General features: G+C 44.2%; 1 protein-coding gene across 14 annotated transcripts in view; it reads right to left on the bottom strand.

The window, feature by feature from the left end:
- Positions 1 to 3,655: 3,655 nt before the first annotated feature.
- The window catches only part of USP54 (ubiquitin specific peptidase 54), a 104,983-nt gene continuing 86,008 nt past the window's right edge, over positions 3,656 to 22,630 (bottom strand). For 9 of the 14 annotated variants that reach the window (XM_075422852.1, XM_075422859.1, XM_075422858.1 and 6 more), the window contains 8 exons: positions 21,615 to 21,788; positions 18,462 to 18,581; positions 17,117 to 17,309; positions 13,403 to 14,859; positions 10,949 to 11,067; positions 9,670 to 9,810; positions 7,957 to 8,143; positions 3,656 to 7,233 (listed from right to left, as the gene is read on the bottom strand). In XM_075422852.1, the coding sequence (XP_075278967.1) occupies positions 6,575 to 7,233; positions 7,957 to 8,143; positions 9,670 to 9,810; positions 10,949 to 11,067; positions 13,403 to 14,859; positions 17,117 to 17,309; positions 18,462 to 18,581; positions 21,615 to 21,788 (3,050 nt within the window). In that variant the 3' untranslated portion in view covers positions 3,656 to 6,574. Of the gene's footprint in view, positions 7,234 to 7,956; positions 8,144 to 9,669; positions 9,811 to 10,948; positions 11,068 to 13,402; positions 14,860 to 17,116; positions 17,310 to 18,461; positions 18,582 to 21,614; positions 21,789 to 22,630 lie in introns of those variants that run through there. The other 5 variants (XM_075422861.1, XM_075422862.1, XM_075422863.1 and 2 more) reach the window with 5 other exon arrangements.

Raw genomic sequence — 22,630 nt, forward strand, 5'->3', positions numbered from 1 at the left:
GCATTAAAAATAATAATTGGAATGACTTTTCTTTTTCGGATAGCAACAGCTAGAAAGAGAAGTTAGCTAGCACCGTTACCTTGGGGTTTTATTGTTGTCATTTTTCTAACCCATCCCCATCTTGCCTCATTAAAATAGGGAGCATGTGCCTTTGTCATCAGGACAATACCAAAACCCGCACTAGAGAGGGAGAGACCTACAGAACTCCACCGAAGCCCTTCAGCTTCTCACGGCAGCTTTTCAATGTAGCATTGTCTTTCAGTCTGCTGGAGACTCGGGAAGGGGCATCCCCATTGCCCCAGCTCACCTCACACGGCGAGAGCAAAGCCGACTGATTTGGTACATCTTGTGTTGCAGGAATCAAACAATTCCTACTAGCACCACAAGTAGCGTTACGATTGTAGGCACTTGGGAACACAAACAGAAACGTGGCCTTGAAGCAGAAGGCAGTGTGCCTCTGTAATCCTGACAGTTTCCCACAACTGCCAGATAAATGAAAGCATTTTGGAAAAGCAGAGTCGCATTTTACTTCCTGTTCGGCTTTGCCACCAAGTGGCCACTCCATTCCACACACATTAAGACCTAATTAAAAAAAAAAAAGCAGCGCCCAATTCTTATTCTGACGGGATATTCCAAACCATGAGCTAGCACTGGGCTGCTTTCTGAACAACTGCTCTCGCAATGGAGACAGGATTCAGCAAGAGAAGCACATGGAATGATCAAGCCAACCCATATTATTCTGCACCACGGGGAATGGAGCCGTTTGGGATGCAGATGATACTCGTCATCCTCCTGCTCCCTCCTTGCAAAGCAGCAGACACCGAAGCTGCATGCAAAAGATGTTTAAACAGAAAGGTTTTATGTTAAAACCTAGACTTTTCTGATGCCTCCCCTGACTGACTACAGCAAGGTATAGTAGCAACTCTGTTTTAGTAAATCATCACCTCAAACAAGCGCCATTTACTGAAGTTCAGACAGAAGTTCGACATAAAAATGACTGTGAAATTCCATAACCATCTCCTGCAGGAGGTCAGATGATCGGAACAGTCCCTTCTGACTCAGAAGCGACACATCTTTAAAACTGGCACAATGCAATGTCCCAGAATCACGTAATTACCCAACAAGGACTTTCTGAAAACTCCGAGAAGGAAATTGAATCACAGGAGAGAGAGAGAGATATGTTCCAGATCCCAGGAGAAAGATGCACAGAGCAAATCATGCAGAGATAAACCAGGTCTAAGAGGGGAAGACGTGCTATAAGCAGAGGAATAACATGAGGAAGATAGAACTTTGAAGAGGTTATTCCATTTCATTGACTCTCACTAGCGACTGCTTGAAATCGCCTTTTCCAAACTGCCAGAAATGGTATTGCTGTTGGTACAAACTGCAAGACTGCCTCAAAACAAGCCACATTTTATTTTAACTCCATTTTTACATATTGCTGTACTGAGTTTCAATACAAATACTTGAAAGCTTTCTTTTAAGAGGACACAAGATTTCCCCGCTGTGCCAAGCCAGTATTTTATGGCTGACCTTATCATCCATAAGAGGAGGGCACCATTCAGAAAGGCTGAAAGCATAGTCTTCAGCCATTTTCTCCAGGATCATGAAATCGTTACCACTGCAATACTCTAGTTGCCAACGTCACCCAGTACTGAGAAGCCACTCTGACTTAGGAAAAAACCCTCACCAAACTATCAGATAGCTACTGGTAGAAATAAACTACAGTTCTATCCTGTTAGGCTCCCTTCCTGCACACATTTCCTTTGCTCCCCGATAACCTCTACGAGCAGGCTGTGGGGGTAGAGACTGCATTTAAAAAAGCTCGTCAAGGTCACAGTCTCTCCTTGCATCACATCACAACTGTAAAAAAACAGGCTAAGGCCACCCAGCCTGGGCCACTTAGCCCGACTCTAGAATTTTAGGTGATTTTTTTCATACCAACATCTGTCAGCCACATCTCTCATTTAAATCTCACACCTCTGGAGCAATGGCACCTCAAACGCTTCCTTCGGTTCCTCAAACCATCGCGCACTTGCACTGCTTAAAGCATTCCTTCCCCTGCCCTTATTATCTAGTTCAAACTTCTCCTTCCTTAGCCTTAAGCGATTGCTCTTTCTCCTACCATCTGAGACCAAGCAATTCCCTCTCTTCATTTGTCTTACTACCTTCGTGATATTAATAGAGTATGATCCAGTCACCTCTACTCACTCTAAAAATTGAGTTCACTCTGCTTTTTGCTGCCCTCCTTTGTGTTCTCTCTAGTTTTCTCCGAGCCTCCACAAGCAAGAGACTTAACTGACAAAGTATTCAAGGGAAGCAGGTCTACGTACGGGACCTTATTAAAAACCAACAAGTTCCCTGTTGCTCTAAACAGGAATTACGATGTAAAACAGTGTGATTTTCTCTCTTTTTCATTTTTTAACTTTGATGAAGCACATTGATCCATGAACACCATGTCCTACAGATCAGAGAAATCCCATTAAGCAGTTTTAAAGGGAACTGCAGGGGGAACAGACCCACAGAAGGCAGAGATATGACGATGCGGCTGCTGAAGAGTACACACACTCTTCTCTCAAACGCATCTGGCCATCGTTACCGGATGGCAAAAGTGCAACTATGCCTTCAATCCACCCCTCTGCCTCCTTTTACCAAGCTACTGAGACCAAACGCCATCAAGTATTAATAGGAATTAACTGGTCCATTGGGACTATTAAAGAACCCTATAACAAACATTGCCTACTCTCTACACCAGTCAATCCTCCCTTCGCAAAAGCTTCAGTGGCAGACTGGTTCCGAGGTCCCTCTCCACGCAGGAATCTATCCGTTAAAAGAAGGAAAGAAAATTCAGACAGAGCTATGACCGCGTGATCTTTGGAAAGATGGACACATCTGAGTGAAGAGATGCAAAGCCCACATGGTCCTTCCACTTGTCGTCTTCACCTACTCGTCTGCTCTTCCCTATTCCAATCCACCCTCTCCCCCTTGTCTTTTGCTTTCCTTCCTCTCTTCTCCCCGTACCCCCACCCTGGCCCGCTCCCCCAGTGATGTCAGATGCAACACCTGCGTGACTGCCCGTTATCCGGAATCTGCCTCCACTGCACACATGCTACCCCAACCACCACCAGCAAGCCAGTTCCAGCCTCATCAGCAATCAATGGAAAATACTTGTAAGGCAGTTCCTCCCCTCTCACCAGATTCCCCGCATTTTAACACGGGTGCAGCAGCCTTTCTTTAGGAGGAAGCAGGCACTTCCCTTGTGCTTTTGTGGCTCACCTCTCTAAAGCAGAGTGCCTTCTGGTTCACTCCCTCGTGCCATACGCTCTGGCGCACGCTCCATTTGAACAGATTCGCCGCTCAGCAGGTCCGAGGAGGATTTCCATAAACATTGTGCACAAACTCTGCTGCCTTCGAGAGAAGGAACTGTGCTAGGCAGTTCCTTTTCCTTATACAGAAGGATAATATTTACACAAATTTGCTACTGCTAGAACACCAAGTCACTCTTCATTTTACTATAGCACTTTTTTGCCCCCTACACAGCCAAGTCTAAAGGCATATTACAAACACAATGAGAGATCACATAGAGAATAAGAATTTTATTTTTAGGAGAACAAATTAAATTATTTTAAAACATAAATTAAAGTGTGTGTTGGGGGTTAATTTCACTTAATTCCATCCATCAACCAACTCTGCAGCCAGTGACAGATATTTTACAAAGAAAGCTCTGGTAACGTCGCATCCAAGCTTAGAAACTTTATAAACTCTAAGAAGACAGACTGTTTCAAAATAGCTGCTGAACTCCTTGTGGAAGCTCCCTCCTCACAAGCAACAGTGAACTTTAATGAGCTATTAAACTAATGTATAATTGATTCTTCTAGGGTTTAAATAGCCAATAAACACCATCGAAGAGACTTACAAGCCAGCAGTTAGTCAAATGGATTAGAAGGTAAATGGTAATTTACTAACCTCACTAAGACCTGCGGACACAAGCTACGGACGAAGTAATGGTATTTTTCCAGCTTCACATTTTCTCCCATGTTAAACATATTGCTGAATCTTCTTCAGTTTGTTTCTGTTCTGATACGCTAACATACTGGTTGGTATGGAGATATTTCAGAGGTTTTGTCCCAGCTTTTCCTTTTCAGGCCTCTGGCTGAGTTAACCTCATAGGAAGTAATGAATATACACAGAACATTTACAGGTTTTGAAACTTGGTAGATAGAACTACGTTGATGGAATAAAAAGTATCACCGATTATTAAATGAGTTGCATCACCTCAGGATTATTCTGCAGAGCTGCATGGCAATGTACTTTCTCCTTCCTAGTAGCTAGGATTAAAGTTAACAAACAAAAAATTAACCTAAGCATGCACATTTTTTTTATTTGAAAATGTTTCATACTCCATATTGATTCTTGAAGAGGTGACTTTGTACTTTATTCTGGCAGATTATTTTTTTAGACAATTGAGTTCAAGACTACTTAAGCCTCACTCTGCAACCTGAATCTTTTGGAGCCATCGCCAAGCAGTGTCAAATACTTCTCCATGTCCTCTCTCGCATGTTGGGGCTACCGTAACTTTCTCCAGCTGCTGAAGGTAACAAAAACCTGAAAACAAGCAGGGGCTGCTCCTGCCCAGATTCCCTCTACTCCAAAAGTATCGTTCTACCAACAAGAGAAAGAGAACTGCATCAGGAATGTTTCTGTCCTAATATTCACCTCTGCATTGCACTCACTTCCCAAGACCGTAATTTCTACACGGAGAAACTTAGCAGTTGGCTACGGCATGTCCACGTGCAGCCAGAGAGACTAACAATTCCCTATCTCTTGGGAAACCTTTGTCAAATAGTTGTTTCAGTAAAATAATACTCCACTGATTTGTATTTAGAAAATTAGTAAAAAAAATTAGTACTGTTGAAAGTTTCATGTTATTAAATTGGCAAAACCATTACATGAAAAAGAAGTCGGTTGTGCTTTTTTGGAAAGGAGGGGTGGAAGAAGAGTGTGCTTTGTTCTGGCAGCCACAGCTGGTGAGGGCAGTTAAGTACAAAGAAGTGTGCAACATAAACCCAACTGTAAAACACAACTTGGCGTGACGTAGCTACATGGGACTGCAACAAGAACAGACACAACAGCAATTATTTAGGAACAAGGGGCTGAGAAATGACATTTATTAAACTGAACAAGACTCAATCTCCAACTAAACAGCAAGAACTGGTGAAATCCCATTAAGCACTGAGGTGCAAACCGTGAAAGGAAAATGAAGATCCTGACCTAGAGCCGGTTCCCAAGGAGCAGCGCGCACTAGAGGGCACTCCAGACCTTCCATCAGCACGGAGCACAACCCTCCACATTTCCAACTGACACACAACCACCACACCTGAGAGCATCCGCAAGAACAGGAGAGCAGCTCTTATTAAAATGACACTTCTCACCCCATCAGTAATTTCTAATGACTTTTTTTTTTCCTCTGTAAGAGTCCTATCTGTATACACTACCGTCTTGCATGGATTCTGTAGTTTTCCCTCCAACAAAGAAGTCTCAAAATGCTTTTCAAAGGACGCTGTTAATTACTGTCCGTTTTGAAGGGGGCAGTTAAGCACAGAGTAGTGATGAAACACATCAAATCCAGGGACAAAACCAGACATGTCCTCCAATCTATCTAAATATTAATTACATAAACTCTGTTAATGAACTGCAATAAACAATTTACATTTGTTAGTGTGTAAGAAAATAAATACGCAGTTTCAGGCCAACCAATGAGTAAAGCCAAACAGCAAAGAAAGCTCATACACAAGACAGGTAAATAGAACTATTTTCATAGATTTATTTGAAAAATACTTACAAAAGCAAGTATGTTTGACACTAAAATAGTTAAACTTATTCTGTGTTTACATTGGTGTAATTAAGCGTGCAGCATTAACAGTCTTTTCTGTTCAAAGCATTGTTAGTTTGCCTTAAGTGAGTGGGGAACACTCTGATTTACTGATGAACAATGTCTCCCTGCCACTTCCTCAGCAGCAACGGCGGCTGTGATCTCGGCCTGAGATCTCAGCACGCTGAAAGCTGGGTTTGCTTTACTAACTGCCAGCCTGCCAAGTGCAGATTTACTGGAACCTGGAAGGTGGGTCAGTTTTTTTTCCCCAGGAAGAAACAGCAGAGGAGAGGAAAACAAAGGGATTGTTTTTTTACGTGAAGAATTTACCAAAGCTACATTTCATGAAAAAGTCCTTAAAAATGTCCTTTTGTTAGTGGCCGTCTTCCTTCAAAACCCGCGCATACTTCTGAACTTACCCATAAACGAATGCCCCTGCAGCTTACCATTCCTACAGCACCTGTTTGCTAGGAGAGGCCAGGACTAGAATAGCTAAGATTCCCCATCAAGACAGCAGTTCAGTAGTGCCAGAAATGAAATACAGTGCAATTAGTTTCCACATACTGTATAGCTACGTTTTAAGACAAAACCGGCACAGATACTGACTGAAAAAGTTTGCTGTCTCCACACAACCCACGCTCTGGCAGCAGCTACAGCCTGTTCACAGAGGGGTTTATCAGGGCACACGGAGCGGATGGGATCTCACCAGCCGTTATTCTGCATGGTGCCAGTAGCTGCTGCTGCACGAGCCAGCATATTTCTGTGTGCCTCTGAAGCAGAAGAAAAGGTCCCATCCATCACACGCATCGGCAGCACTCGCCTCCTGCCCGGCTGAGGGGTGTAGCTGCTCTGTCGCCAGTCGTCTTCGGGCGGCATATCAACTCTCCTGGGACCCGGGGCCTTAACGCAAGAAGGGGGCACGGGACAACCTTGAGAGGCACCGGGATCCCAAGAAGGCTCGTGCGGTGTTCTTAAAGTGCTGTAGTCTGTGCTGGCTGGCAGCCTGCAAGCAATGGCGTAGGATTCACGCATCTGATGCTGTGAAGGCTGCTGGAGGAAGCCTTCTTGTAAACTCTTGCCTGGCTGGCCAGCGTGCTTCCCCCAGAGCGTTGTTCGTTTGTCTGGTAACGTGGCGGTTTGCCTGGCAGGGCAGCTCGCGTTCAGCCGACGGCCAGAGACACTTGATGCTCCACCTCCTAAATGCGGATTAACAAGAGGCTTTTGCCCCTGGGAGAGGGTGCCTTTGGGCGCACAAGGGAGACTCCCGTAGCTCAGTGCCACACCTGGGTAGTCTTCACCTTGGAAAGCTTCACCCCTGTCAGGCACAACCAAAAGTTTCTGGATGATGTTCTTCTGATCTCCTAGGGAGGAAGGGGGAAGAAAAGAAAAAAGTTTGCTCAGTTGTGTTTTCTCATCCTTTCAGAACTTTCAGCTGTAGCCAACTTCAAGTGACAGCAGAAAAACAAAATCACTAGCTCATCCAGTCACTGGTTGACATGCAATTCTGAATAAAAGCTAGCTGTACCCTTTCTAGCATTTGCCTCCCTCACTGCATTTCCTCCTTATCCCACCACTGCTGCTGCCACAGACTTTGAATTTCTTTAAGACCCCTTGTGTCACCAAGGAGACCAGCAAAACATTTCAAGGCTGGTAGATCAAACTGGTTTTGATGGCTGTCACAGGGAAAATAATTCTAATGCAGGAATTAGCTATTTATACCAGCACAATCACATGCGTGACTTGCTGGAATGAGTAGCTTGTGGAAGTACTCTCATACACGAAAACAAGGTGGTGGGTCTTACTGCCACTTTTACACTGAAGAAAATACCTTACAAAAGCATGAGTATGATTTTCTATAAATTCATCATAATGCTTCCATAAAGATTATTCCCTTTTGTTACGTCCACTTAGCACAGAATCACAGAACAACTCAAATGGGCAGAGAAGAAAAAGGCGATTCACCCCTCCAGATTTCTGGAGGACTTCAGGCAGATGGTGAAACATCACTACGAAAGACCAGATCTGACGAGCAGTATTTCAGCAGTATTTCTGATCAGGAAGGAGGACAAAAGTCCTGTGATTACCTGACAGTTTACGTGCCTTGCCCACCATGCTGGGCATCAGTACATCATGGGGTAGGTGCTGCACCGGGTTTGGGCTGTGCTGGGGATCAAGGGGAAACACAGGAGGATCGTGGGGGAAAGGAAGGGAAGTGGAGCTGGAAGAACGGTGGCTGGTGTCCACTGGCATTTTCCTTGTATTTGGTGCTTCCTTTTATAAAATGAGAAAGGAGAAGAAAAGAACATAAAATGATGAGTAAACACAGAGTTGAGTTGAGTCAAGCAAAGATGGTGTTGATCCAAGGGAAGGGATGAGTCACCGGAGCAAAAACATGCATCTGTATGTGAAAAAAATACAAATAAAAACTGCATCAATCCAGTAAGGGTCTTAACTGCAGTGGTGGGGTACTTAGGAGGACCATTTGACTGGAAATATACGAAGAAGAAAAAGCCAAAACAAAAACAGACCACTCATGGAGTTACAAACTGAATCCACAGAATGATGGCAGACCAGTCAGCACTGGAACTGCCACGCTACACAAGCCATGAAATAAAGAAGGGTATTGCTGATCCTTCCTTCTCCTATTTTCTAGCAGGCTTTACTGCAAGCTCCGATTCCAGACCACAAACAGATTGACCTGTTGCTGCTGAAGTATTTACCAGTGCTGCACCATTTCCCTCTGTTAGGAGGTGCGCAACCCAAAGCAGGGACAGCACGGTAACAAACCAGCACAGACTCGAAGAGTGGTGACAGACAGCAATCCTACCGGCTGCTTCTGTTGTGGGGATAAAAATCTCCAGCAGAGAGGAGGGTCTTGGATAGCTAGAGCTTTTTAATTGCTTCTGCCAGCACCTCCAGGTATGCGTTAAAGCCCTCAACTAAAGCACGCCGAGGAGCAAACGTTCAGAAGTTGACACATTCTTAGCTTATGGTACCCAGCGGAACAACAGAATCAGACCAACCAGCCTAAATAACTGATTTTGCAATGGAGACTCTTCTACACTTGTTATGCAGATGGTTCCAAATCAGAACTTCAGCACAGTTCGCAAAATATTCAAGCCAAGCCAAAGCTGCACATTCTATCCGTCTGGGTTGCTAAACGCCAACAATAGCCTGTTACCGTCTTCCTCACTGGCAGTCTCAACTTGCACCTAAAACTACTTAACAGAGATAACAAACAACAAACAAACAAAAAAAAAAAAAAAGAAGAAAAAAAAAAAAATCAATCTCCCTATTTTTACCTACTTCCCATATGTAACTGGCTGCATGTTCTGTACTAAGTCTTGAACTGTCTCTCCTTTATGCTTACTTTTACTCTCTAAAAATGCTACTTGCTGCATCTACCTGCAAGAGAGCAGAAACTTTCACGTGGTTAGTGGTGTCTTTTTAAAGTTCTAGGCGTATTAGAAGCTTTCTGGAAAATACTTTAAGTCAACTGATAAAAATGTTTATACTGGATGTCTCTGTATACTGGCAAGCAGTATTAGCTCACATGCTTACCAGCTGCAGCAGGTACTACTCTGCAACAACTCCTCAAGATGATGGCTTTGTCACTGAAATAAAAGCTCATTCTTCAACCAAAACGAGAACCAAAGTTCACAAAGACAAGCTTTCATCATGGCTTCTTATTCAGCTGCCTGCTGTCCCATTTGTTAACTACTAAATGCAGACAGAGAAAACAGTAACCCTGCACACAGACCATGGCTCTCCGGAAAGCTGCGCATCATTCTACTTACAAAGCTGTGAGAAGAGACCAAGGTCTCTTCTCTGTTGGAGATCACCGTCCCACTGAGACTGCGAGCAATGCGACGGAAATTCTCTGCACTGTACATCGCCTCCTCTTCTGGTTCCTTGCTACGTTCTCTGGCATACGTGACCTGCAGACAATAACGCACATTTCAGAAAAGGCTCTCCATAATATCCATTTTGCATGGTAATTATAGGGAAGAGTCAATGTAAATCTAACAGGCTATACTTCAATGAAACTTCATGACCTGTTCTTTTTTTGAAATCCTTCATTCAGGTACTGCCTCGAAAACTTCAAGCAAATGCATCTGTTTGGACCTGGTGATTAAAAATATTATTCCTTATAGTCTGTCTTTCTTTGGTAAATACACACTGATTGATTTTTCTAAGTGAGATTCATTCTTCTATAAATATCTAAAGCCAGGACAAAAAGTGTCTACTGGGATGAACTACCTAAAGGACTGACTGCTGCCACAGGCATCACTGCTGCTGTAGAGATAATCACGGCTGCAGCTGAAACCATCCTGTGATCAATGAAGTGCTACAGTCTTCTCATCACCAAAAAAAATCTAGGATGATTTGATTATTATTTTGTTATTAATTATTTGATGAGAGCTTGAAGCTTATTAATCTTATGTTAGCAAGGGAAATGTTTATTCCTTCTTTCTTTTCTTCCGTTCTATATAAGCAAGACCATTTCAGCTCCCTTCAGTGAGCATGGAAGTACTATAGGAAATGCCACTTCTCCTTGAAGTACTTGTATGTTTTCACGTACAGGCACTGATACGTAACTGCCAGTTATTTAATGGTTTCTTCTCAGAAAAAAAGAAGAAAAAGCATCTTCTCCCGCTCTGAGGTGACCAGCTACCAACTGTAGTAAATACAAAATTATCCCCCGCTTTCAAAATATGTAGTGACACAGTAAAAAAAAAAAGTCTGTGCCCCTGCAAGCAGTAACATCAAGCAGCAGTTATCATAAGCTGGGATGCAAGGCAGTTCATGTCAATATGTTCGAAGAGACGAGATCTTACAAAGTGTTCAGGAATACGCTCCTCAAAGTCAGAATTCAGACAATCTGATTGCACACAAGCTGCATATAGCGCTAGTCACTTATTTTTTAGTTCATTAATCCTGAGCTAGACTGCACGTAAAATTCTCTCCAACATCAGTATCAATGACCCCAATACCTTTTCATAATACATTCCACTTCTCCCACTCGCACAGGCCAAGCCCTTCCCCTCTAGCACATCTTAAGCTATGGCACATCACCTTGGAGACAGAAGAGACAGTGGATCCACACAGACTGTGCTCGATCTCTGCGGTTGGGGTTTTCGAGACACCCGTGCCAGCTGTGGCATGCAGCTTCCTCACGCTCAGGTTCGCAGAGACTGGGAAGGAAAACACTATCGTTAAATTCAATGCCTGACTGCACGTTACGGCACACTTCTGACTATTTTAGGTCTGACTCCACAGACAGACAGACTATACACACAGAACAAGAAGTCGTCAGAGATCCTTTGAGCATTAATACGTCAGCTAACTCCCAACATTTCACGGGCAGACAGTCTATCAGGATACTCACACCCACTTCCCCTGCCCTTCTGCTGGCTTCCGGGGAGCAGTTAATTGTACTATTTAAGAGTGAAATGATTTAACTGCACACCAGCACCTGTTTGATACAGAGGTGAGACAGTTCAGGGGGCCTAAGGGACAGAAAATCAGCTACCAGGAGCAAGTGACCTAAAGTTACTTGGGATAAAGAAGACCCATCAGCCTGCAGCTCCCCACACATTCACCTGCTTGGTCCCACCCAGTGCTACAGCTTGCCAGCCATTTGTTGTGCTGGTTAAATAGTCAAAAGCGTTATTTTGAACTAGGATTGATATAGTTACTTCACTTCAGTGTGATCTCCACCAACCAGTTACAATCCTAAAATTCCTCATGGAACAGACACAAGGAAAGCCATGGCCTGATAAAAATGGTTGCAGGGAATCTCTCTATGAAGGAAGACAGGTGATTTTCTGCACTGATTTGAAGGTTCAGGTCTTTGCTTTAATCTCTGTTGTAATGCTCCAATCATATAGCAGAGGCATTTTCACCGAGATTCTGCATGCAAGAGTCTGATCAATCCAGTTGATACGAGGCAGAAAGCTTAAATAGCATTTGAAAATGAATAGGTAATCAAAGTCAAAAGTGAGACAGAGCTGTCCTAGACCCACCTAGGTGATTTTCATCCAGTTCATCACAGTAGATGCACTGGTTCAAACTTTTTTTTTAATACAGAATTTGTAGAACTTAGGAAGAAACACCTGAAAGTCACAGCAAACCAGAAGTAAAGATCGCAGACACAAACTTCACTTCAGATGAATATCCATATCTCATGTCCCTCATACATGTAGTGGGAAAATAGGCAAGAGAAGTGTCAGCATGAGAAACAGGGCTTTTGACGACCGAACTCTGAAGCTCCAGCTAACACTAAAGCAACTGGGCTTTATCCTGTTAGATTTCCAGAAAGAGCTTCCCAAATCAGTAAGCTAAGTAGGAACACACAAGACCTTCTGATTCGAGCCCATGCAAGAGAGTATCTGCAAGGTTGTGAGGTCAAATCTTGCCTAACTCTGAAAGAAAACCAAGAGGACAACAAATGGGAAATGGCCACCTTCGGATGGGTCACCTGCTCCGCCAGTGGACTGCAAGACAAGAGAGCTTCACAGAAAACCTTAGCTGCTGAATAGAAGAGTTTACTGCAGTATTCGCTCCGGTCACAGCCAGGCTTGATCTGTCAGGAGCGATGGAGGCTCCACCTCCATAGGTGCAGGGCAGGGGAAAACCTGTCTTGTGGACGTGCTGCAATACACATCACATATATCTGTATATATCTGTCTCACTTTGGTGGCCATGAAGTTTCAGGCTTCTTTGTATTTAACCAGAAAATTCGTAGCTCTAAGGCTATGATACAGGTTATAAAGAAATTTGCTTCACTTGTGCTAAGCAGAGAATCAAGGTTGCCCTATCTCAGGTGGGAGATTAGATCAGCTTAAGCAGAACTGGGCTGCTGTCATCGGACTAAACGTCTCCAGCAACAGCTGGATGTTCTCACCAACAGCAACAGAATCTGTTAGTTTCCTTTCGGCACCAACTAATCCACAAGGTCTCAAGGATCTCAGTGCAGACCACGTACCACCCCCAGTGCTGCTTTCACAAGTAATTTTACAGAACTCGGAGCAGGCAGCCCTTAGCAAAACACAAGTTCAACTCTCACAGATCTGGAAACACTTTTAAAAGTTATTCCCCTCAAGCAGGTACAGACTAATACAACACAATCAGTTAAAATTCACAAATGTCGAGAACGTTAATGTCAGGCACAGAAACAGTTGAAAAAATTCCAGAGATTATACAGGACTTTCAAACAGCAAAATTCAGCAGCCAGACCCAAGCAGCTAGCTCCCTACTTGAAAACAGGACCAATTATTTCTCTGTTACTCGTAGCAGATGTTGCTCTCCATCTGCCAAGATCAACAGCTACTCTGCAGTCTCCCCAGGCAGTGCTACCCCACTGCTTCTCTACTGACACAGTTACGTTTTCGGAGTCCACAGCCTGAACCTTTCCACATCTGTGCACAAATTCATGCCCATTTAACTAAATTGACTAGAAAACCTACCTTCACCTACATTGGAGTACAGAGGCAGGTCAGTCAAGAAAAACAGCTGCATCGTTCTTACCTGATCGGTCAAATGGATACCTAGCACTGTCCTGTCTTCCCAAGAAAGGCCGAGAGGCCTCAGATGCCTGCAGACTAGTCTGATAGAGGGATTCCAGTTCTGAGAGCTCCTGTTCTGTGTCTTGATTCCACTGTGGATGCAGATGCTCTGGGATCCTGCTCAAGCCATCTCCAACTGCTCTCTGATCAGAAAGGGGTGGACTCCTCCCAGGCACAGGAAGCCATTCCGTATTCTTATCAGCCTTCTGAGAACTGTAATACCTAGTAACATTATCCACCCAACGGTCCACAGGCACAGAGGCAACCACGCTACTAGCAGCTCCATCATCCGCCTGTTTCACTCCTCCATCATGACAGTGCCTTTCCAGGTAGGGTGCAGGGTCTGCTATATTCTGTGCACCTCTTCTACACAGCTCTTCACTGTGAGAACCAACACTCTTAGAAGCACTGTGCTGGGCACTAAAACCCTCCAAAGAAACCACCCCGTCCCTAATATCCACAGTTGAGTGTAACTTTTCAGAAGGCTGGTTTTTGTTCTCTTGGTTTTGATGGATAAGCTGTCTGTAAGCAGAGGATGAAGGGTTGACGAAAGATTTTTGTGTTAGCTTTGGAGACTTCTCATCCTGACACACTGCAGCAATCCAGCCTTTTTCATGAGTACCTTTTCCCTGGGAGACTGCATGCATTTTCTGAAACTGCTCTGCCAAGGAGCGAACATGTCCCTTTGTACTAAGAGCCTCAGATTTACAACCTTCTGCTGTGCCATATTCATTCTGTGTGGGTAATAAAATCTCCTGGCTGTTTGCTCTGGAGTGTTTGTTTGCTTTCTGCAAAGGATCCAAGGAGCACTGCCGTGTAGGGGATAAAGCTGCAGGAGTCACCGCATGATAGACCCCTAAATGATCAATGCTGGGCCGCACTGGAGAGCTTGCAAGTTTGGAACAAGGACTGTGCTGGCTGTCCTTTTCAGGAGATGCTGCTCGTGGCGGATGTGGACAGGGAAGCAGTGTAGGCAAAGACCCAGAGTTTACCGTGTTAGCCTTGGATTTGCACTGAGGTGTGAGAATAGGTGTTATGTTATGAACCTCTTCTAACTTGCTGCTATCACAGCACTTCCTAAAGTCTTTTGGCCCTGTGGCTGTGGCATCAGCAAATTCCACGCTATGGTGGGCATCGTTCTCAGTTCGTGCAGACCTCTCTGCCAACCCTTGCCTATAGGGAAAAAAGGGAACTTGGTCATGAAAATCAGCAGAAGCAGACTGGAAGGCTGGAGAGATCCTGTTGGATGGACTGCTTGCAGAAGGGGGCAAGGAGGAAGACTCTGGATATAATGATGAGTGCAATTCACGGCAGGAAGCAGGTGGGTGGAAGAAAGAACTGGACCCAAATTCCACTTCTTTGTTGGGTTCCAGTGGTACCTCCTGGCTCAGCAGTACTTGGAGCGGGCCAGTCTGTTCACTAAAACACACAGAAGGGTAAATGATTAGCAGTAGTCATTGCTCACGTTTATCCCCAGGGTACAGAATTCGCACTAGGCAACATGTACCTCAACACACTTTTCTTTGCTAACTGTATTCTGATGAAGACTTTGCGTTAATTCAGTAGATATGTACATGTTAGCCCTCTGCTGCTAATCCTGATTTACTACCATAGCTGATCTACTGAATCCATTTCACATTTTTCAGATTATTTTGCTACAGTTAGCTCTGTGTAGAGTGTTCTTGTACAGCACACTAGGCACTTTCACCAGCAGACTGAGCGTGTGGGTAGGGATAACTAAGAATAGCAAGAATAGCATTTATATAAACTAAAACAGCTGTTTCCTACATTAACATCTTACATATTTTTGAAAATACTTTGGACACGTTCATGATCTGAACCTGAACTGACAAGATTTCCATAAGGTCCCCTCTCTCCAGGCAACTTCATGAAGAATGAGTAGACAAATGGAAGGAACAGGCTGAAATTTCTCTCACATCATATCTCAAAGATCAGAATACAGAAATTTACCCAATACGTTAAATAAAGTTCAAGCTAAATATATAACTATTATTTTTTAATCATTTGTATTCTAAGTATACTTCTAAAAATTAATTTGTATTCTTTTATGTACCAATGCAAGACAACTATACCCTTGGGTCATACACGTCCTTGGCATTTTTCTGCATTTAGTTAGCATTCTAAGATACAGGCAGAAAGACCAGTACCAAGTCCACGTGCCTGTGAGGAAACGACAGGCTACAAACAGCTCCAACAGAGAACTTAAGGAAACTACAACATCATTACTTTGTTTCCTCCTTGAGTTGCACAGAATGAAAGTTATCACAAAGACCTAGCTGATATGTGCAGCAGAATGACCTTGTCTGCGAGTAACCGCAACCTGTGCACTGCCTACAATGTTATTTGTATTAAATAAGAGTACAGAGCTCTGGCTATGAACAGAATCTTTTCACTGGCTGCAATATTAACATTTGGCTGGATGTAACTTTTTGCAAAAGTAATGTTCTTTTCACAGAGCAGCAGTGAGCAAGTTTAGCATGAACAAAATTAAGTTTAGCAAGTGCCTTTCTTTCATTTTCTTCGCATCTGCCAAAATGTGTAATTGTGGCTCTGCGTTTCTCCTGTAAAAGAGGATATAATGGACCCCTGACTGACAAAAAGATCAACCCTCATTACGTATAATTCAGCTACTGCAGGAAACGAAAAGAACATTATGAATTATAGCCTGGCAGGTGTGCAAATTAACTGAGTTTTAGCATATACCTGTATGTGGCATTTTACAAAAAAAAAAAAAGAAAAGAAAAAGGATCCTCCTCTGAGATTTCATCTAAGCTTCTGATAATACAACATGTAAGAAAGGGGAGAGGGAAGAAAAGTAACAGTTCAAGAAACAGCCTAGAAATTGGATAGGGATGGTCTAGTGCTAGGAGGGAATGGCATGGGAAGAAAGAAGGATTGTGCTGCATGCTAAAGAGGGTAGGAAGGAAGGATCAGTTACAGCAGAGAGTTAATTACGCTATAGTTAAAGTCGGTATGGAAGAAAGAATCATGAAGAGACACTGAAGAGGCTGCTAAGCCAGGCTACAGGATGCTGGGAAGCACAGAAAGAAAATGAAGAATGATGCAGCATCAGGGAGAGCAGTCAAGGTGCCAGGATCAGGATCTGGATCCAAGAGTTGTACCAGTGCACCACTAGAGCAGTGGACTAGAAAGAAAAGATCAGCGCACTTGACGCTTTTCAAACTACAGAGCACTCCACCACACTGGTTGCTGTTCCCAACGTAAAAGCAATTACAGCAAGAGTTTTCCTGTAGGACGCTTTTACTGAGTTCCGACCATGCTCCTGGTTATAAACAGTCGCGCATGTCATCCTAACACACACTCCCTTTTTAGCCAGGTTATTGTCTGTTGTGTTCTTCCCTTGGTGCATAAAACATCAATGCTGCCAGGCACCGACTGCTACAATTCTCTGTCACAGATCACATTTTGAACACGTGCACACTGAACAACTGAAGACTGGAGGGGGGGGGGGGGGGGAGAGAGGAGGTAGCTGACCACCTTATAACAGGATTTAACCTGACGAAGAAAGCAACAGGGAGTAACACTGCAGGATTTGGACCCTCCAGGGGCATGTATATAGTTTGCTATTTCTTTCCAGACTGCACTGCTCACAGGTGCAGCTCGGATCTAGGTCTCGGTGAGGCACTCGGACTACCTTGTAGACTGGGCCCCGGTGCCGCCCTGCGGTGGGTGGCAGGCTGGCGGCGGCAGCGGCTGCGATGGCTGTTGGTGCTGCATGCGATCCTGGAGGCTCCGGGCTTTTCGGATACTGATTTGCAGCTTCTTATCGACTAGGGCTCTGCTGTGAGTGCTAGCGCTGGCATCATGCATGGCAAGTCTTAGTTTAGCTAAAATGCAAAAGAAAACATAGCAGAAAACAAACAGAAAAAAGGAATAAAATTGAAAAAGAAAAAAAAAAAAGATGCAGCAAGAACATAAAACATGGATCATGCAAATACTGCCACAAAAGAGTTCACAAGGATGATACTGTTTCCATTAATGCACATTCAGCTTAGCCAGGTGTCCAAACACGTTAATTAAAACTAAACCAAAATAAAGTTTAAAAAAAAAAAAATTATCCATGATTTATAGCCCAACTTCTCATCCCCTCCACACAGGCTCTTTCCAGCCCTACCACACTGACACTTCAAATGGTCACCTACCCTTCTCCTGTACCCTCCACCCCTGGGGCTCCCTTGACGTGCAGGAATACCCAGCTGGGACCCGAGACCCAGCGTATGCCCTGCTGGAACAGCAGCTACCAGTGCTGTCACGCCTTCACCCGCAGCCCCGAAGAGCCCGTTCCTAAACGCAAACGCACCGGAGCTACTCGCTCTGTCTGCAGCCATTCTACAGAGACAGAGGGGAGCACGGGGTGAGACAGCCAGCCAGTCACAACGGAAAGGGACCAAAACCAAAATGAAATCACACAGCACACATTCTCAAAGGTCACAATGCATTGAAGCACTTCAATGTCCGAATGCGGTTTTCTTCATGAAAGTCAGGTACAGCACAGCTCATTTCTGGCAATCCAGAGGACTCGGGAGAGGGCTACCATTTTCTTCCTGTGCTACGCCCTCCATGAGAATCGGGGGAGCTTAACGCCCTTTGCAATTTGGCCTGAGGACAGGGAAAATTTGATAATTGAGGACCGAGTGGCAGGGGGAGCTACGTACTAGGTGCTTTCTGGAATGCACCTTTCAGCACCAGAAAGGGCATACCAGCACCCCAGTGCTGTTCCTGCCATAGCGCTGGAGACAACAACAAAAACGGATGCAAACATGAAAAAAAGACAGAGATGAAGAGGAATAGGACTAAAACCCCAAAAGGGAATGTGTGTAACAAGGAAAGATTCTGTCTCCCTGCACGTTCCTAAAGACTAGCTGGATCCCCATGTTACTCCCTGACCATTTAACATGATTCCATGTTTTAGACTTTTTTCCTATGATATTAGTGAATTGCCAAAAGCGCAGTAGCTCAGGCAGTTAAGAGTTACTTACATATAGCTTCGTTACAGAGAGCCAAAGCTGCAGCACAATCGCCCTTCTGCTCCTGATTCAGCGACTCTTCAAAGATCGAGTCTGCCTCCTGCATCGACTTCTCAAAGCCATCACTCCTCCCTGCAATGGGCAGCACCCTTCATGTTGGTTTTGTTCACGGCAGAACCCTCACTTACCCTCATCTCCTTCGTGACTGACAAATTCTTCCACAGACGGAGTCTCGCAGAGGCTGCACACATCCCAGACCGCACCACCTACCCTTCCCTATGCGGAAGTAGACCTTGAGCACCCCGATATGCTTGACATCCATGCAGTAAAACAATGTGAACCAGATTTTTTTCCCCTCAAATTTTGTTTACCCGAGAGAGTTGCACTGCCTTATTGTATTATTTTCAACAGTCAGAATCAGTACAAAAGATGGCACAGACATATCACTGAGTTGGTTCAGATGACTTTTGTCAAGCAGGAATTCACCTAAATTTAGAAATGAATCTAAACCAAAACAGATCAGTAAAAAGTATCAGTCAGGCTTTTCCTTGTACACTAAGTCCCCTGTCAAAAATCATCTGACTCTTCCTCAGATATCCAATTACTTCCATACAAAATGGAAACAAACTGAAACAACTGAGACATCTGGGGAACAACACTCAAACTTGAGCATGAATGTAAATGCCTGCACGAAATATTTCCATAAACGTGTTCAGGGCATACACTCAACCACTGAAAGACATACAGAATATGAAAGCCCAACGGTCTTGCAGCTTTAGGAGGAAAAACACAGGTGTAAGCAGTAGAGAAGAGAGAGACAATTGTCAAGAACTCTTTTTGCAATCATTCAGAAAACAGTGATGGAGAAGAGAAGGCTAAATCATCCTCAGACACAAAAGACAAAACACTGTGTCCTGGCACCAGAACCTCCAGTTGTGAGAGGAGGAAATGCCCAGACAGTCCGGTGTCACCTATTACGCATCATGCAAGTTATGCACTAAAATGTACACACTCAAAATGAGGCAGGGGAAAACAACACATAAAACTTGACTTCTTGTTTTGTTTAAGGGTGTTTGTTTTTTTTTTTTTTTAATGGAATGTCTCTGTCATTGTGGTAAGGAACATTAGTATCTTCATCAGCCAACAACAAACACTGATGTTTTCTCCATGTGCGTAACACACGCTATGGCCTGGCCTGCTCGCCAACACCCTCGTGCAAACACAAACTCTCTGATGCCACAAGCCCCAAAGAACTTGCACGAAAAGCAAGTACTGCAGAGAGAAGTGAGGGCTGTTAGAGCAGCGAGTTAATCAAGCAGCACATTCAGTTTCAGAATCGAGGCTACTGAGGCTTATAATCGAGGCCAGTATACTAAAGTTAGCTTTCTTTGCGTGAATTTCGCAGTTTACTCGAGGGCAATCTGAGTCACAAGCGTTGTGGAGCTCTTGCGCAGAAGCCAGCCTTCCGGGCAGCCGAGCAGGCAGTTAATGCTATAAGCTTTTCCATCTCTGGCTGGGGTGGGGAAAGACTTCAAAGGAATAAGTAAAAACTTTCCCAGATCGAGTCAATGCCTGTAAACTCCTCTAACATTACACTGAAGTCTTTTTTGATAAAGCATTATTCTAGCTTACTTTCTTTTTAACAAGGAAAAGCTAAGCAATTTTTGCTTCTACCTGCTAATACAACAAGAGATCAAAGAGGGGTAACGTCTTGGAGAATATGCTATTTTCTTTCGGGCAGGAGAAGCAGAGAAGACAGCATCTTTGTGCTCAGCAACGGGGGTTTACTTTTCAATTTTTACATCACCAGCATTTATGCTACAAAAGTAAACACTAATACCAATAAAAAAAAGATAGCCGTCTACTCTGGTACATGAGAATTTTTCGCCTGGTTACTGGCAGGTCACAGCAGGACTGTAAAGGGTAACTCAGGGGCTCACTGACGGTCAGCAGAAGTTACAAAGCCATTCCCACAGTCAGCCATTCTCACAGCGATCGTGTTTTTCCACTGCCACCAGCACAGCGACATTCTGGCCGCTGAGCAGCCGGCGTGCTGTAGGCTGCAGAGCACTGGCTGTGCTGTGCCCAGAGCTGGCATTGCTGCGGGGTGCCCTCTCCTTCCTCTCCGTCCTGTGGCAGCAAACCAGTACCTCAACTCTTATCTACAAGAGGTCTGAGCAAGCAGCGTGGGGATGCCAGGAGGCCTGGTAGCACAGGAGGCCGCAGGGGGCTTGCACCTACACCTTCCTCGGCTCTGCTGACCCACCAGCAACCCCCCGGGTTAAATGCTCTCCCAGGCTTCACTCTCCACTGGGTCAGTGCACTTCATCCCACCTCCTCTCTCACTCCCCTTACTGGCTGATGGAGATTTAGGGCTAGGGCAAAGGTGCTACACGTGAATCCCATCACCAAGTTCCCTCTGCTGCAGCTCCATCCTTCCAATTAAACCTCTTCTGCTGCCTTCCCCTGCCAGAAACATGCGGAGTCATGGAAAAGACAATTAAACTTAGTATTTGGCTTTTTTTTTTTTTCAAATTTTTTCGCTATGAAAGCTATGTAAGCTAAACCCAGCCCAGATTTTCAATCAGCTCCAGCCTAGGCCTGCCACAGTACTTGTTCCCACGCCTCTGCTGTGGCTGCACAGCTGCGGAGGGAGAAAGAGTGGAAAGTACATGGGCAGGAATAAGCAGAATTTCTCAGAGCAGCAAGAAACAAAACAACGGCCGCAGTGAACAAGCTGTGCTGCGGGCGGACCTGGGGCACAGGTCTGAAAGGTACAGACAGCCCTGCTCATTCCAAGACGTCAGCTGAAGCCTTACACCTAAATCTAGACATCAGCACTAGTAATGGTGCATATCACTGTAAAAACGGAAAGGTGCAAACATATTAACAACACCTCTGCATTACTTTGCTGCCTCATTTAAGAAGGAATTTGGTCAAAACACCCAACAGGTTTTTTCACATCCTACAGCTTTGAGATTGACAGTCTTTCACTAACTGAAGGTGTAAAATTGTAATGGAGGGGGAGAGAAAGAGACAGACTGACTTACAATAGGAAATGAAGTTCAAAGATTCAATTGAGACTTACGATAGGAAGTTAAGTTCAAAGGTTCAGAAAACTTCAGCACTACAACCTTGCAAAATACACTGCATTGCAAAAGTTACCCTGATTCTGCAGTTCATCCAGATCCATGAACCTGCTGGGACGGGGGTTAAAGCCCATTGCTGCCTCCATTTCCTTCTCCCTTTTTCTGCGCAGTTCTTGCTCACGCGCTCTCCTTGCCACCTCCTCTTGCAATTCATCCAGTTCACTCTTTAAAGGGACAAACACCTCCCCACCTTTCAAAAATAAACACAAACAAAGAAACAAAACTTTTTTTGATAGTAAAATCTTTTAAAGTATCCCTTAAAAGACAAAAAAAAATATTAATGGAGAATACAATTAACATTAGAAAATAACAGACTGACCAAGCAAAGACCACAGAATTTCAGATCCCAAATTTTGCTTTGTTAAGTTTTACTTTTAAAGCCCTGCCCAAGCCATTTGGTTTCCAATCGTCTCCTCTGTGTCAGTGACTGGCAGAAACGCAGCAGTACTGCTTCAAGCTCCCCTGCAGCACAGCCCATCCCTGGATTCACTGACCCAAGAAACAGCAAATTGAACAGAGAGAATCACTGGAGGAGACAACCCTAAGCTGATGCTGAAATCTTGAGGCTTCTTGCTGTGCTTATGTTTTATAAATAATGCTATGCCAAATTAGCCAGTAGTAAAATGGATTAGTAAACCAGTAAAATGGATTCCATTAGTAAAATGGATTCCAACCAAGATGCTTTTCACCTAACTGCGTAAGCTGATGAAAACCGGAGGAAAATAAAGCATATCAATATCCTAGTCAGCACAGCAGAAATCAATCAGTCATCGTTCTCACTTCAACTATGACCTGTATTCAAAGAGCCTCTCCCCTCCTCTCTCTGGAATAAAGTACTTGCTCAGAACAACACATAATCAGAACACGTATCTGCAGAAAAGCTCAGCCTTAGTCCAAACCTCTTGTAAAAATATCCACTCGTGTTTCTGACAATTTTGAATTTTGTACAGCATTATGAGCTTGTTCTCACGACTCATCAATCCTACTAAGTTATTATGAGTTATGCTTGGGAAGGTGTTTTCCACTGACGGC

The sequence above is a fragment of the Opisthocomus hoazin genome, chromosome 6, assembly GCF_030867145.1.
Source record: "Opisthocomus hoazin isolate bOpiHoa1 chromosome 6, bOpiHoa1.hap1, whole genome shotgun sequence".
Classification (NCBI taxonomy): domain Eukaryota; kingdom Metazoa; phylum Chordata; class Aves; order Opisthocomiformes; family Opisthocomidae; genus Opisthocomus; species Opisthocomus hoazin.